The sequence below is a fragment of the Chiroxiphia lanceolata genome, chromosome 5 (genome assembly GCF_009829145.1).
Source record: "Chiroxiphia lanceolata isolate bChiLan1 chromosome 5, bChiLan1.pri, whole genome shotgun sequence".
NCBI lineage: Eukaryota > Metazoa > Chordata > Aves > Passeriformes > Pipridae > Chiroxiphia > Chiroxiphia lanceolata.
In genome coordinates, this window is record NC_045641.1 from 12,332,422 (window position 1) to 12,349,047 (window position 16,626).

The following is a 16,626-nucleotide window of genomic DNA, read 5'->3' on the forward strand; positions in this document are numbered from 1 at the left end:
CTCCTCTGCAGAGTCCTCCTGGGGCTGACAGGAGTGCAGCACCTCAGCCCACAGCTGGCACAGGCTGCACATATGGGTGCTGCCCCTCAGAACCACGGATCGGAACCATGATCCACTGCTGTCCTCCTGCCTCCCCCACCTGCGGGGCCAGGACAGCTCCTGACACCCCTGGGTACATCCCTCGCCCCACTCCTGCCCCTCCACACGTGGGACACAAATCAGACTTACAGGGGCCCAGGGGAGGAGCTGATGCAGCAAAACTGTTTGATACATTTCAGAGTCTATTTAATGGATGTGCAAATGCACTTTTTTTAAAAACAAGATGATAATTTATTTTTATATAAATATATGTGTCACGTTATTACCATTCCAGGAAGCAGGCAATGATGTACAGTTCACTTGGGCTTTTTAAACTTCAGAGACGTGTTTATTTTATTTAGGTCATGACCTCAATAAAGCAAAAAATAACCAGTCTGAGGCTATTTTCAGGAGAAAAAAAAAATCCCCGAGTATGCTAGGGAGACTTTTCAGACCACATTATTTTACTTCCAATTTTACAAAGATTAAAGTAGTTCTCTATATTTTGATCTATATACCCCTGGAGAGGATTAAAGCATTGAAAGCAAAAAGCTTCAGAAACATTTCTAATCAGTGGCATTAAAAATATTAGCTACATTAATCTACCTTTCATAATGTAGATATGTTTGTTTGTAAAAAATATTAATTTGCATTTGAAGTTACCACTATTTGTAAATTAAGTTAAGAATTAAAATAGATTGAAAGAATATTTCACATCCTAAGAGAACTTAAATCCAAAACAATGTGTTTTCCCAGCACATTCCGGTTTATGTATTATCATTCCTATTCGCAGTCCCTATATATGTCTCCAGCAGGATGCATCACCAACTGCTGCAATTCTGTATCACAAAGCACAACATTTCTTTTGCAAACAACTGAGAAAAAAACACTGTCAGATAATTTTAAATTCTGCATTTGTAGATTTTATCGTTAGTACAACTTTGAGATATTTTGTAGAACCTTAAATTTAGAGCGTACCCCCAAGCAAAACAGTACCACAGTACTTCAGTTAACATCCAAAAAGGCATTAAATCAAAACAGAACTGTAAGATGGCTTCAGAAAAACCCATTTAAGCCCCTATTAGAGTATTAGTTAAAAAAATATCATAATCCAGTAATTTTACAAAGTATCTCAAATCAAGAGCCTGTCATATTCGGGAAAAGAAAAATTATTTTTTTCTTATTCAAAATACTATGTTTAATTTCCAGTCATGTCCTCTAACCCTAAAACCTGCTTTTTGCCTTTCAACAGTTCTGTTCCTGCCTGTTCTGAACAAACCAATTATCCCACCTAACACCAACATTTGTGCCTATCAATTACTAAATAAATTCTACTTTCTTTAAATCTACAGCAACTTCTTGATTATAAAGCTTTTTTGGCACACTCAATCCATTTTCATACTAACTAAATACGAACAATCAACTCAGTTCAGCCAATCCAGGAAATGCTTTATTTTCTCCTCACAGAAAACATGAATTTTAGATACGTTATCATTAGAACATGTGCATTTTTACTGCCATAGTGCCTTAATCACCCCAGAATATCTCCAGCTCTTCAGGTTCAGTAAACTACTCAAACAGATTTTAAAAAAAGCAAGCAACCAAAAAAACAAACAAGCCAGATTTCTTAAAACTTCCATGCATGTTGTTTCCTTTAAAATAAATCTACTCACAGATTGCAAATTATGGTAAAACTAATATCTGAAATTATTTTAATGTGTTACATTAATCAATGGCGCTTCATTATCATAAGCCCTGATTAGGTCTCATCATGTAAGTACACTGAAGTGGCTTTTCAAAATTATAGAAAAGTGGAAAGGGAAAGGAGAAATTATCATTTAGGTCAAATCAAGCTTGAAATACATAATTTTTATTGTGTTGCTTGTGCTGTATATTTTCCTCCTCTCCAGACATCAGTCCCAAATTTTTTATTCTGCATTAAAAGATATCTTTTCAGTCCTTATGCTGAAATCAAATGCTGGTATTTCTTTTATGTTCCCCAAACTGAAGTACTTTCAACTATGTTATGAAGTTATAGGATGAGAATGGAAAGAATTACTATCAATTTAAATTCTTATTAATCTCCACAGAGATTCTCCACAGAGAAGGGTAGGGAACAGAATAAAGGTCTCTATGTAACCTTTGTTGATCTCACCAAGGCTTTTGATACTGTGAGCAGAAAAGGTCTATGGCAGATTTTGGAACGTTTAGGATGTCCCCCCAAGTTCCTTAAAATGATCATCTCACTTCATGAGGATCAGCGTGGCCAAGTCAGTTATGGCAATGCACTTTCTGAGCCCTTTCTAATAACCAATGGTGTGAAACAAGGTTGTGTACTCGCTCCAACCCTATTCACAATCTTTTTCAGCATGATGCTCCAAAGGGCCACAGCAGACCTCGATGATCAGGACGGTATCTACACTCGATACCGTACTGATGGAAGCCTTTTCAACCTAAGGCGACTGAAGGCCCACACCAAGACCTTAAACCATCTTGTCTGGGAGCTGCTTTATGCTGATGACACCGCCCTTGTTGCCCACACAGAAGCAGCTCTGCAGCATTTAACATCCTGCTCTGCAGACGCCGCTGAGCACTTTGGGCTGGAAGTCAGCTTAAAGAAGACAGAAGTTCTCTATCAACCTGCACCTCAGGAAGTCTTCCATCATCCCCATATCACCATTGGCCAATCAGAGCTCAAATCAGTCCAGCAGTTTAATTACCTAGGTAGCCTCATCTCCTCGGATGGTAAGATTGATGAGGAGATAGATAACAGGTTAGCAAAGGCATATAGTGCTTTCTGGAAACTCCATAAAAGAGTTTGGCATAATAACCACTTGAATAAAAGCACCAAGATCAGTGTTTACAGAGCCATAGTGTTGTCTACTCTCTTATACGGTTCTGAATCATGGGTCATCTACCGCCACCACCTGCGTCTCTTACAACGCTTCCATCAGCGCTGCCTCCGTACAATCCTAAACATCCACTGGTCAGATTATGTGACCAATACATCTGTTCTAGAGCAACCAGCAGTCACAAGTATTGAGGTCACGCTGCTGAGAACACAGCTGCGCTGAGCAGGACACATCTCAAGGATGAAGGACCACCGCCTCCCTAAGATCTTGCTTTATGGTGAACTTGCCACTGGCTGCTGCAAGAGAGGAGCCTCAAAGAAAAGATACAAGGACTCCCTGAAACAACATCTCAGCCTTGGCCATATTGATCAACATAACTGGTCTACTCTGGCCTCAAATCAGGAGGCCTGGAGACACACTATCTATAACACTGCTGCTTCCTTTGAGAACACACACAGGATCACTCTCGAGGAGAAAAGACAATGCAGAAAGAATCAAGTCTAGCAGAATATACCACCTAAGGAGTCTTTTCGCTGTGCCTTTTGCAATCGGATAAGTCTATCTCGTATTGGCCTTATTAGCCACCAGCGTGCTTGTAACAAATGGGGATAGAGCCCTTCCCAAATCTTCATTTGCGAAGCCCAGCCATGGCAATGATGAATCTCCACAGACATCCAAGTTCACGGAGTGGGGCTTTGTTTGGTTGTTTACTTCCTTCCAAAGTCTCTCTCTCATATGTGCAAAGTGTAATTTAAAATACTCAGACCTACACAGTTATCTCAGCTCTTGCCCTGCTACCACTGCTTAGTCTTAATTCACTCCAGTGTCTCAGCCAAGGCAAGCAGGAAGTTGAAGGCTCTCACTATCACCAATCTGAAGAGGAAGGAAACTGCAAAACCTCAGAGCCCAAAAGACAAACACATTACTACCTGAACAATCCAGTTCTTCCCCAATGGCAATTATTCTATTTTCTACATCAGTGAACTCCTGCACTGTAACACAAATTCACCCAAAAGGGAATTTACCCTTTTAATTTCTAGACACACAAAGAGCAAAAGGTATTTATAGCGTTTACGTAGGCAAAGGTAAGATCCAAAACTAAGGTTGTTCTCCCAAAGCAAGATCAGAAGATCATGAAAAATGCTTCTTAGATCTGGGCCAGGAAGTCCATATGATTATGGGCTTTTTATTTGGCCAACATGTAAACAGCTTCAAATGAGACACATTCATTTCCTGAATCTTATATGGGAATTCCCAGGACAGACACCAAAGAATTTTGCACAGCTTCCAACAGGATTCTTCCTAGGTGATCTACCATAAAAAAAATCAGGGTTATAACAGCCATGACTTGGAAGCAGAAGCATAAGAATTCTGCTCATCTCCACACAACACAAAGAACTGCCAGAAGGTCTCCATGTGCACCTCTGAGGCAGCAGCTCAGGTCAGTCCATGTGCACCATTTAAAGCAAAACCAAGTGTGAAGTGCTTTTACATCATCTAACACGAACTCAGTTACAGCAACTCAATCACAACTGTCACTGCAAGGTACCTTTCTAGTTTCTACCCCACACCGAGTCATATGCAATCTAGCAGAGGACAAACACATCTAGTGCCCAACCAGTATCTACCAAGTCTTCATCAAACCTCTAATCTTAGATTAACCCACCCTGCACTCCTTCTACCAACTATAAATGGAAATTCAGGCAAACAAACATTTTTCAAACATCTAGGGGAAGCCAATCAGCACCTACCACTCCCCACAGTGCACAGCCTTCAACACTCCCACAGCAGCTGTAGTCTGTCGTTCAAAGCCTTGTCCTATGTGATCCGCATGGGCTCGTGTCCGGTCTTCAAATAGCATTTCACGGGGTTCACTGGTTCGAGGTAGGTACTGCAAGTTTTTTATTTCATTGGTAGTTCTGTGTAAGAAAAAACAGTAACAGTGATACAGAAATTTCTCTGAATCATCTTATTTCCACCATAGCCAATAGGATTGGTTTTCTCCCTTCAGTGAGAACATAGGAGTTAAATGAGAAAAACAGTAACTGTTAAGACAAATTAAAAATGTAATGAGCTATGCAAAGAATCAGAACACCTGTTTCAATTAAAAAAATAAAAATAAGGACAAAAAACCCAACCAACACTAACAATAACAAAATGTCATGTCCCAAAGTGGACTAAAAAGCCTTAATGACTGAGCAGCCTCACTCACAGTCCCCATACACAAACACAGAGAGCCCCAGAGCTCTATATAAGCTCAGACTTGGACCCTCAGTCCTGGTCTGTGCCATGCTGCAGGAGCACTGGTCCATCTCAGCCAGAGGTGTGCTGGGCCGCAGACTTGCTTCTCAGCTTGTCCTCAGGACAGCTTTGTCATCATGCACCTACGTGGCAATCTCTGGACCTGATCCTCCCTGGTAGACTGACTTCCTGGCTTGATCTCAGACCCGCCCCATCACCACACACTTGCCTGACACTGGGGTCTGGGTTGAATCTCATCCCCAAACCACATGTCTGCCCTACCTGCTTTCCTCAGGCACTGTGAGGCCATGGTCAGGAAACTGCCAGCCTGACTATTAGTTAGAGATTTCAATTGTCTCTGAAGTCTTTCTTAACCATTCATGTTTCTATCAAACTGCTGGAAAATGTGTATTTAGTTCCATGTCGAAGAACTTGGTATGAGAAACAGCAAAGGATTATTTCTTCAGAGTTTAACAGAAGTGAAGGAAACACTGCAGAGTGAGAACAGAGACACAAGACCATCTCCCTGGCCACCTGGAGCCAACACTGTGTGACATTTTTTCCAAGAGCTGTTTATAATGGTAACATAGCAAAGGTTGGAGATTCTCTAGTCCAAATTCCTCCACTCAAACTGAGCAATTTCTTGGCCCTGTCCAGTCAAGTTTTGAGCAAGACCATGATTCCACAAGCTTTCTAGGCAACCTGCCCTAGTGCTCAACTATCCATACAGTACATTTTTTTTTTCTTATTTTAAATGGATTTTCTTGTAATTCAGTTTGTATCCACTATCTCTGGTCCTGTCCTGGGAACTACTGGATCATGTCTTTCTTACAACCTCCTATGAAATGTTTATACACATTGATATGACCCCACTGAGCATTCTTTTCTCAAGAGTAAATCCCAGTTCCCCAAGGTCACCATATATGCTCCAGTATGGCCATATCTGTCTAGGCCTGGTGAGCTCAGGACTGGGCACAATACTCCAAACATGTCTCACCAGTGATGAAGAGAGGGGCAGAACCCTCTCCCTCAACCTGCTGGTAGTGCTTTTCCTAATCCTGTCAAGGAGGCTGCTGCTTGGCTTTGTTACAAAAGCACACTGATGGCTTACGGTCAATCTGTCCCACACTAGCCCCATAAGTCCTGCTCTGTCCCCTGCTCTGGATCATGGGATTATTCCTCTCAGGTGCAGGACTTTGCCCATCCCTTTTAACTTCCTGAGTCCCCTGGAGTTGGCTCATTTCTACACCCTCTCAAGGTCCCCAGCACATCAACTCCTCCTTCCAGTTTTGTATCACCTGCAACTGCTGAGGGTGTGCTCCGTCTCACAATGCCATTATTGAAGATGCTGAACAATACTGGCACAAGGTATCAAGGCTTGAGTTACTCCAGTAGCAACTGCTTTTCAGTTGGACTTTGTGCTGCTGCTCACAACCCTTTCAGCACAGCAGTGAAGCCAGTTCTTGGCCCACTTCACTTACCTACCAGTCTAGTTTGTCCTTTGTTAACCTATTAGGACATTATGGGAGTCAGGTGTCTGCTGTGGAAAGCCTTGATAAATTTGAGACAAACAACACTCCTGGCACTCACCCTGTGAGCCAATCATTTTGCTGTAGATCAGGTGGATAAGGCATCATTTCCCCTTTGTTAATCAATACTAACTATTCCCAACTATCATCTTGTACCTCATGCTTGAAATGGCATCTTTCCCAGGACGAAGGTGAGACTGACTGGTCTGCAGTTCCTCAAGTTCTGCTTCTTATCTTTCTGAATGACTGGAGCGACATTTGCTTTCCTCCAGTCCTCAGGAACCTTTGCCAATTGCTATGACCTTTCAAAGACAGTGTGGCCTTGCAATGACACTGGCCAGCTCCCACAGCACTTGTGGGTACATCCCAGCAGGTCCCATGGACTTGTGTCTGTCTAATCTCCATGTCTAACATGTTCCTTAACCTTATTTTCCTACACCGAAGGCAAGTAGTCCTTGCTCTAGACATTACTACTGTCTCCTAGGACCTGGCATTCCTGAAAGTAAATCTCCCCAGGAAAGAAAAAGGCAAAGAAAGCCTTGAGTATCTTGGCCTCTTCTGTGTCCTTTGTCTCCAGGCCCTTTACCCTGTTCAGCAAACACCTCACATTTTCCTAGTCTTTATTCTACTGTCCATATGCCTGTACAAGTCCTTTCTGCTCTTCATATCCCTTGTCAAATTCAGCTCCAGATGGTCTTTGGCTTTAACTGCACCCCCTTCATGGCTGGACAGTGTTTCTATACACCTGAGGCACCCGATCCTGCTTCCACTTCTTGCAGCTCTCTTATTGTGTTTGAATTTCAAACAGGAGAACTCCCATGACAATTCCTCATGACACAAAAATATTCAAGTTCTGCAGAGGTGTCCCTACTCTTCAGGTGGTACTTGATACCACAGTAAAGCTTAAAGATGCCACTTAACGTTGGAGTTACTACCTTTTAGGTGAGAGAGAAGCCCTTGACCCTTGAGGTCATAAATCATCCACTCATGCTTAACAACAGGGATATCAATTCTAGTCTCAAGGCATACATCAGTAATTGTATGGTTGTTCACATTTCCCTGAAGTTTTCAGCTTAAAATTCTACTAAAGCTCCAAAAAGGACCAGAACCTTACTTGGCCAGACAGTAAAAATTAATAATCCAGATCCTTACATAACCAAACAATTTAAAAGTATATTTGGAGATGAAGATTTACAGAGATTTATATTAAGATTCAGTATCAACCAGTTAAAGGTTTGGGATAAAATGAATTTGTAGAGAAAGAATACTAACCATATATTTATCAAGTAAGATAATTCAACTTACCTCTTCCTTTTGAAAGGTGACTTTGGCATGTCAGCCACAGGGATCATCTGTTCTCCTGGACGTACCCACATAATGGGACCATCATCACTGTCTTTACGACTCTCTAATTTTAAACTAGAAAGTGTTCCCCATGGCAGTGTACACTAATGGGAAATACAAGCCACAATTTTGAAGTGAGTTACTTTAAAAACTTTTTAAAAGCAGCCTTTATCTGTCACGATGAAAACATTTATGAGAACACTCAGTTATCTAAGCAAGTATCACATAGTCTCACTTTTATAACAGCACTAGACAGCATATTGTTCCCCTTCTCCCAACCCATTCCCTTCTGTCCTTACTTTTAAGAAGGGTGATTCTTCCAACATATCAAGGAATTCAGGGAAGTAATCCCCACTTCCTCATCAACTGCTCCAACCAGGCTGATCTGTCTCATTGGGCCAGCTCTATACGTACCATGAGAGTATGTTCTTTTTACCTACAAGTAGAATATGACAACAGAAGTTATACCACTACTGTGCAAATCTACATTCAATAAACACCTTCAATCTCTATGCTTATGTTTGTTTTCTACTGACATCAGTCTTCAGTATACTTAAGATTATTATGAAGTCAATTACTATGAACTCAAAGACAGAAATTCTCCTTAAACATCTATGACATCTTGTATTTTATTTTAAAACCTGAAGATAAACCAGAGTAACTATTTATTGTCTCTCAAGAAAATAACACTCCAAAACAGTAACTGTGAAAAGCTATCAATGTATGTTCTGCTCAGTAACTAATACATAAGGATTCTTACCTGGATTACTCAAGTCTAGCTGAATTTTTACCTTTTTGCTGTAACAGGTAGAACTCTGAGTTACAACTAATTTAACTCTAAATATTTCCTCTGCTAATCATGCTCTCCAGTATGGCCTCTGTGTGAGCACATTAACTGGAGCTCATTATCACAGTAAAGACAAGGCTCATAAAGAGTTCATATGGGAAGAGAGACAATGATGGTCATTTCCTCATTTTTGCTGTGCTAACACATCTTGTGCTCCCTTCAGACTTTAAGGGCTGTAACATTTCACCTCTCATGAGAAATCTTCTACTGTGAATTGGAACAGAAACACATATTATTGTGAAGTTCTTTTCAACAATCTGATCTGTTGTGTTAGATCACCAAAATACTTAGGCATGAGATTGATGAGAATTATGTCCCCCTAAGCTTCTTATCTCCTGTTTAACAGGCTGAAAGACATAGTGGTGTAATGAGGTGAAGTATGATGAGATCAAAACAGAGGGAAGAGCGGATGGGATTACTGCACACACCAAGTAAGGCTCCTGTACTGCACCTCTAGACATTGTGCATCCAAAGCAAGAAAAGAAAAGAAGTGTAAAGAAAATAGCTAATGAAATACTGTTTAGCTATGGTCCTCACCCAGACAGACCATTAAAATTCCTAGTAGTTACAGCAGTGCAAAGGAGAATCAGCAGCAGTTCCTGAAAATAAGACTAAATCATGGAACCTGGAACAACACTGTGCTCTCCTGAGAAGCTCAGCTGATGTAAGCAGATGCATCCCAGAAATGCAGAACCAAATACTTTTCAGATCATCTCAGTCATGTCACACACCCAGGAAATGGAGGAGTACTAAAAGTAGGATTTTACAAAATGTCTGAGCTAATGCTCACCACAGACATCACAAGCCATCACAGACACATGGAAAAAAGCAGTCCTGCTAGACATCAGTATTCCTGTATTCCCCAAATCCTTAGTCATACATTCCTGCAGCTTTTTTTGCACAGACAGCTGGTGATTTTGTGATAAAGCATCAGAAAACATTCATTTCTGCCGAATCTGCATCAGTTCAGTCCTCAGCTACATCCGCACTGTTACAAAGCACCAGAAGCTCACACAACTCAAAGCACTGGGCAAGGAAGGGACACTCATGTGTCATTACTGGCTTACAGGAGAGACCAGTTCCAAAGAACCCTAAACCCATTTTCTGAAGCTACAGTCAGTCACAGATTTATGACATTTTATTAAAAAAACTTAAATGCAAAAGGACATTTCTTCCACTGGCATAAGTAGCTTAGTATTCCACCATTCCAGGCCAGGATATTAAGCTGCTGTTTTCATCTACATCCTTGATTAACGAGAAGCATTTTTCTGCTTTTTTCCATGCTTCCTTCTGCTACCACTACCATTCTCCCAAGTAACAAGTGATCAGATGAGAGGAAATGGTTTCTAAGTTGTGCCGGGGGGGGGTGGTTAGATTGGATATTAGGAAAAATCTCTTCACCAAAAGGGCTCTCAAGCACTGGAACAGGCTGCCCAGGGAAATAGTTGAGTCACCATCCCTAGATATTTAAAAGATGCGTAGATGTGGCATTAAGCTTGCTCGGCCCCAGCAGATGAACCTAGGATTAAAGGTGGGCTCAGCTCAGCTCACACTGTGTCTCACCTAAAAAACCCACTGCGCAGGCTCGAAGGGTAAAGACCTTTCCCAAATCTTCGTCGCGAAGAGTGGCCATAAAAAGATGTGGCATTTAAGTACATGGTTTAGTGGTAGATTTGGCAGTGCTGGGTTAACAGTTGGACTCTTAGAAAGGTCCTAAAGGTCTTTCCAACCTAAATAATTGTATGATTCATGTAGCATATGATAAACTAGTTGGGAAACTACTCCAAGTGAAAATTTTAAAAATTCTCCTAAAAATACTAACTTAAGTGAAATTTGGAAAAACTGTGAAGCTTCCAGCTATCAACTCACCAATCTGGCTTATGTACCACTAGATGTTGGCAATGAAAGCATAAAGTCAAGTATTTAAACCCAGCATAACGCTTGCTTAAGGTGGACCAAATAAGAACTTTCTTACCTATGCCCCAAAAAAGACCATGCCACTGAAGTCAGAACTGAAAGATCAACTCAACTTTTTTAAGCATTATTTGTCCATCCCCTTTCACTCCTAGCTCTCCCTGTCAACTATGCTTCCCTCATTCCCCAGGCACCACAGATTGCTTTTCAAGATCTATCTTAGGAGAGGTGAAATACCAAAATTAATGCTAAGATAATGTCAAAGTTACAAACGATGAGTAGTTTCTTCTGGGACCATGTTCAGAGTTGTATCATTACAAATACAGACTGAAATGTCCGAGTGCTCAAGAACTCTGTGTTGCTTAACCCCAGGCAGTGCATACTGATCTTACAGCCCCCTGCTCAACCACTGCCTGCAATGGTGAGACATGGGAGAGAGCAGGAAGAGCAAGGAAACTGCAGGGGTCCAGATAAAGACAGTTCATAAAGAGAAGAAAAGAGGAAAGTAAAGAGGAAAAAAACACCCAGTGTGTTTTCACCACTCTCTAACTCTCACAAGCAGACTGATGCCCAGCAGTCCCTGGGCAATAGGTACCTTCCAGCCAATACTCAGCCCCCTCAGTTTTGTATTGCTGAGCATGGTGTTATATTGCACGGAATATCCCTGCAGTCAATCTGGACCAGTTGTCCCAGCCATGCCCCCTCCCAGCTTCTTGCCCACCCAAGCCTACAGCTAGGGGGTCCTGAAAGCCTTAACACTGTGCAAATGATGCTCAGCAACAGCCAAAACACCAACGTGTTATCAATAGTTTTAGTCACAAACCCAAAACAGCCCCATGATAGGCTGCTACAAACTCTGACCCACCCAGACCCCAGTATGAACAGGAGATAAATCCATGCTGGTGATCAAAGGAGGAGATTTGCTCTCTTTTCTCTTCTTTCCTGCTAGCATTAGGTCTTCTGAAGACAGACAGGGAGCAAACTTAGGGAATTGATCTGAATTTAATCCAGGAATTACCCAAAGAATTTATTTACTTTAGAAATTATAAAAATTAAATAAAGACATAGGCCATAAATACTAATGCTGGCCAGAAGAACAAGAGGGAATCTGAAAGAGGAGGCAGCTGCAGGCAGTGAAAAGCAACTCCCATCTCATCTCTTGCATGGACTGGGTGAAGCATGCTAAACTCTAGTCTCAGGCCAGACTACTTTAGATTAGGTTAAAGAATTAGATAAACATATATAAAAAGGTGAGGTCATTCTTAGACAGGAGAACTAGCTAATTTTCACTCACTCCCAAATTAGCTGCTTCTAAATAATAGTGTGAAAACACCAAAAACCTCCCACTGATATTGACCAACGACAAATGTAAAATTAATCCCTATAAAGACACCACTAAATAAATATAATCTATGGCATATTAGATAACGGCAATGTTTTCTTTTACTGCGAGTGTCCTTTGGTTGATTTGTTCACAGGAACAGAAACAGATTCCTGTACACATTTCTAAACTCACAAAAACAATACTGATGTACTAAACTAGTACGTACTTATTGAATTCTACACATTAAATTATGCACTGACCACAAGAGAAGTATTATACACTTTTTATAAGGTAAACTTCCTGGATGTAATCTCACAGGTTACAGTGTGACTATGGTTACAATGTTACAAATTTGCTCAATAAATAGCTGAAACAATCTAAATCCAGAATAAAAGAAGGAATCCAGGACATGCTGCTCTTCTAGCATGTGGTCATGAATGAATACACACAAAAATCCCCAAGTAATCCCCAAGTATATACCATGGACAGGTAAAAGAGATAGAAATATATCAAATAATGAACATGACATTCTAACTTCTTTCTTCTCATACAGCTTAAATTTGAGGTATGTCACCTAAAAAAAAGGAGATCGTGTCACTCTTTTGCATCACAGTAATGGACTAGTATGCCTCAACTGATTTTCTAATGTAATAGCAAATATTCTGACAGAAATGTCTTGATGTCTAACAAGAATCTGAAGACTAAATGTGAATCTACAGATACATAATACTGAAAACAAGATATTGGGCATTATCATCCTACAAATAAGAACATTTTAGACATTATATGTTAAAGATGTTCCATTTTCTGTTTGAAGAAGTCACAAAGTGGAAGGAACAATCCAGAGAAAACAAGCATCTCAAGAGATGAATTTAAAAAAACAAACTGGGGCAAGTCACAACTGAATTCCTATTTTTAATATAGTAGGGTTTGGGGGTGTTCTGGTTTGGTTTTTATTTGATTTTTTTTCTGTTGAAATTTTATAATTTTCCTGCTAGAATTTTAAAAGGTTTAATTTATTTCAATTTTTCACCTTTAAAACCAGGAAGGTCTGGCAAAACTGTCCTCAGAGTAAACAAACCAAACAAACAAAACAACACAACAAAAAAACAAAACTCCCAACTGAATGCAGAGAAACCCACAAGAAAGTTCCACCAAAGACCAACAAAAACCCCAAACCCATTAAATCACCATGACAATATGCAAGGGCATTGAAGGAATAGAGGGCTTCCATTTCACTACCCAAGTGGCACAAGCAATGCACTTACACAATGCACATTTGTATCTCAGAGTGGAAAATATCCAATTTCACATTCAGCATAATCTCCAACGCTGTGGCCATGTAGGCATTCTTGCTTATTTGATACATTTTGATCAGTGCCCGAAAGGCTTCCTGTTCCTTGCCAACTCTTTTCAAATCCTTAATTGATAAGATATATTTTTAATTCCAAATGGAAACCAATACTGAACAAATGGTTCATCAAAATTGCTCTGATTTTAAAAATATTTGCAAATACTTTAGCTGCTTTTACTACTAAACTACATGTACATCATGCTACTCCTTTGCCTTTCTTTCTTTTTTTAGGTACAGGGTTTTGCTACTCAGGATGGGTGCCTTGACAGATCCTGGCATTGCTCAAAGGTGATCCATTGTCATTGTCACTTTTACCACTGTAGATCATTATCACCTGACACGTTTTATCGTTGCAGCTGGAAATACCAAATAATGCCACAGATGGACAGAAGTTTTTAAAGGAAGATGACCTTGCTATATTCTGAATCCAGTGACAAAAAAACCAAACAGTGAAGCAGCCAACAAAGAATTTAAAACTTAAAATTCAGTGATAGCATCAATTGAATACCTTCATGGAAAACGACCTTGTGAAAGTGAAGTAACTGTTACTGTCCTTGTAGCTCAGGAGGATCCATAACAAGGGTCAGTCTCACATCCTGTCCAAGCTGCCAGCACAAACCTCTAGGGCTTTATTTAGGTTTGAGGTTTGTTAATAGAGAATATGTGACTAAAAGAGCAACATATGACTGTCATCTGGTATTGATTGTTTGAAACTGTCAAGAAGTAATCTAAAAGATGGCTGTTTTCTAAGTGGAAAACAAATGAGCATGTGTCCAATGCCATTCCTGTGAACTGATTCTTTGTTCAGTGGTATTCAGTAAGTGAAAACTTTTTTTTGCTTTTAAGACAATAGGTGCCATCATCATCATCTATCAAAAAAAGTCTTACACGCAGTCTTACAGATTAGTTTTTAAAAAACAGATCTTTTTAGAGTTTTTTTTTAGATGAAGAATCTTTTAAGATTTTTTTTAAAGAAGAGTTTTTTAAAGAATTTTTAGATAAAAAAGAGAATGGGCAATATGTATGCTTAACAGAGCTAAAATTCAATTTTCCATCATCTAGAAGGAATAAAAAAAATGAGAGGAGGCTGTATTTGGAGGGCTTGCATAATAGCAAGCAGTTGCTAGAAATGTTACAACTTTTTAATAATAACCAAACATTTGAACAACTTAAAAGCAAGCAAAAATTCTATTGAAAACAAATTCTACTGAAGCACAACTCAAAAGACACTAGTTTCAACATAAAAGAATTCTTTCCAGAACACAGGAACTTAACATAATATAGAGAAAAAGACATTGCACAAATCTTTAACAATAAGGAAATTAAACACTGACCAATTATTTGAGGTTTTCTTTAAAGAAAAATTTTCAGCAATTCCCCTCAAATACTAAAGGAACTAATATTTCAAGCAGGATTTCACAAATTAAAAAGGATTAAACAGCAAAAACCTCTCTGCAAAAGACAAACACTTAAGAGCTAAACAAGGAGGAGAGCAAAGAGAAGACAATATTAAAATACGCTAAAAAAGAACTGGAATGACAATTCTGTGTGCAACGACAACCCCTCATGTGAAAAGTCACACCACAACATGAACTGTCATTACTATTGCAGTTCTTCCTTTCACACACTTATTCATTATTTGTATATTCAGTGTCCATCACAGTTAACATGGCAACATGAAGTTATTTCAGACTGGGAACAAAACCAAAAAAAAAAAGATTTCTGCGAAGACGCAAACTGCCTGCTGTTATGGAATGGGGCTGATTGTGTAGTCCCACACTCATCCTTGAACTACCTCTGGCATAATAAAATAGTATAATTTGCTAACTCAGTAATAAAACCATCCCTCAACCCCTCAAGAGTAGTTAAGTTTTCTGCTGGATTAATGAACCAAACTGGCTCACCAGTTTGAGAAGCAGCCCAGTTTGGCACAAAAACATGCAACTGGGAGAGAAAAAGGAATGAAGACACTCTTTTAGCAGCAGCAGGTGCCAGATTGGCTCTGACCACTTGTCTAACACTGAGCAGTTAAGAGTGACTGTTCCTAAGCTGAACAGTCTTAATGATGTGTGTCCTCACACACCTACAGCACAAAGGTAGTAAGGTAAAAAGAAACAAAGCTTTAATCAATCAGTGAGAACTCCAAGCTGTGTGGTGGAGTTAACAGGATGGAAGGAAGGGATGCCATCCAGAGGCTCGAAAGTGAACCTCATGAAGTTCAACAAGGCCAAGTGAAAGATCCTGCACATGGCTCGGGGCAATCCCATGACAAACACAGGGCAGAGAACTGATTGAGAGCAGCCCTGGAATGGTGCTGGGTGGGTGAGAGGCTGGGCATGATCTGGTAATGTCAAAATGCCCAGAAAGCCGAATGTATCCTGGGCTGCATTCCCAGCAGCATGGGCAGCAGATCGAGGAAGGGGATTCTGCCCCTCTGCTCCACCCTGGTGAGACCCCACCTGGAGTGCTACATCTCTGTGGTGGAAGGGCAGGACTTGTTGGAGCAAGTCCAGAGAAGGGCCACAAAGATGATCATAGCACTGAAGCACCCCTCCTATGAAAACAGACCCTTCATAGACAGACTGGGATTGTTCAGCCTGGAGAAGAGGCTCCAGGGACACATTACAGGAACCTTCAAGTACCTAAAGGAGGCTACCAGAGAGCTGGAGAGGGACAATTCACAGGGTAGGACAAGAGGGAATGGCTTCAAACTGAAAAAGGACAGGTTTAGATTAGATATTACAAAGAAATTCTTACTGTGAGGGTGGTGAGGCACCAAAACACATTGCCCAGAAAAGCTGTGGATGCCTCATCCCTGGAAGTGTTCAAGGCCAGGCTGGATGGGGCTCTGAGCAATCTGGTCTAGTGGAAGGTGTCCCTGCCCATGGCAGGGTGGTTGGAACTAGATGACCTTTAAAGGTCCCCTCCAATGCAGGCCATTCTATGATTTTAATTCAAAACCACAAAGTCAATCCTTCAAGGCTGGAAGACAGTAACACACCCTCTTAAAGAAATAGGTGTCAAGAGAAGACAGAAGAGTTAGAGACATTTACCTAATTTCAATTTCCAGAAAAAACTTAGCTACATACAACCATCAACAACCTAGAAAAGAAGATAATAAAAGCTAATAAACATGGATGTGA

At 40.4% G+C, this 16,626-nt stretch overlaps 1 protein-coding gene across 1 annotated transcript in view; it reads right to left on the reverse strand.

Annotated features, from left to right (window-relative positions):
• Positions 1-16,626, reverse strand: part of RSBN1L (round spermatid basic protein 1 like) — a 58,253-nt gene that overhangs the window by 10,512 nt on the left and 31,115 nt on the right. The window contains 4 exon segments of the mRNA XM_032687775.1: positions 4,682-4,849; positions 8,006-8,148; positions 8,344-8,399; positions 8,402-8,480. Coding sequence (XP_032543666.1) covers positions 4,682-4,849; positions 8,006-8,148; positions 8,344-8,399; positions 8,402-8,480 — 446 coding nt within the window.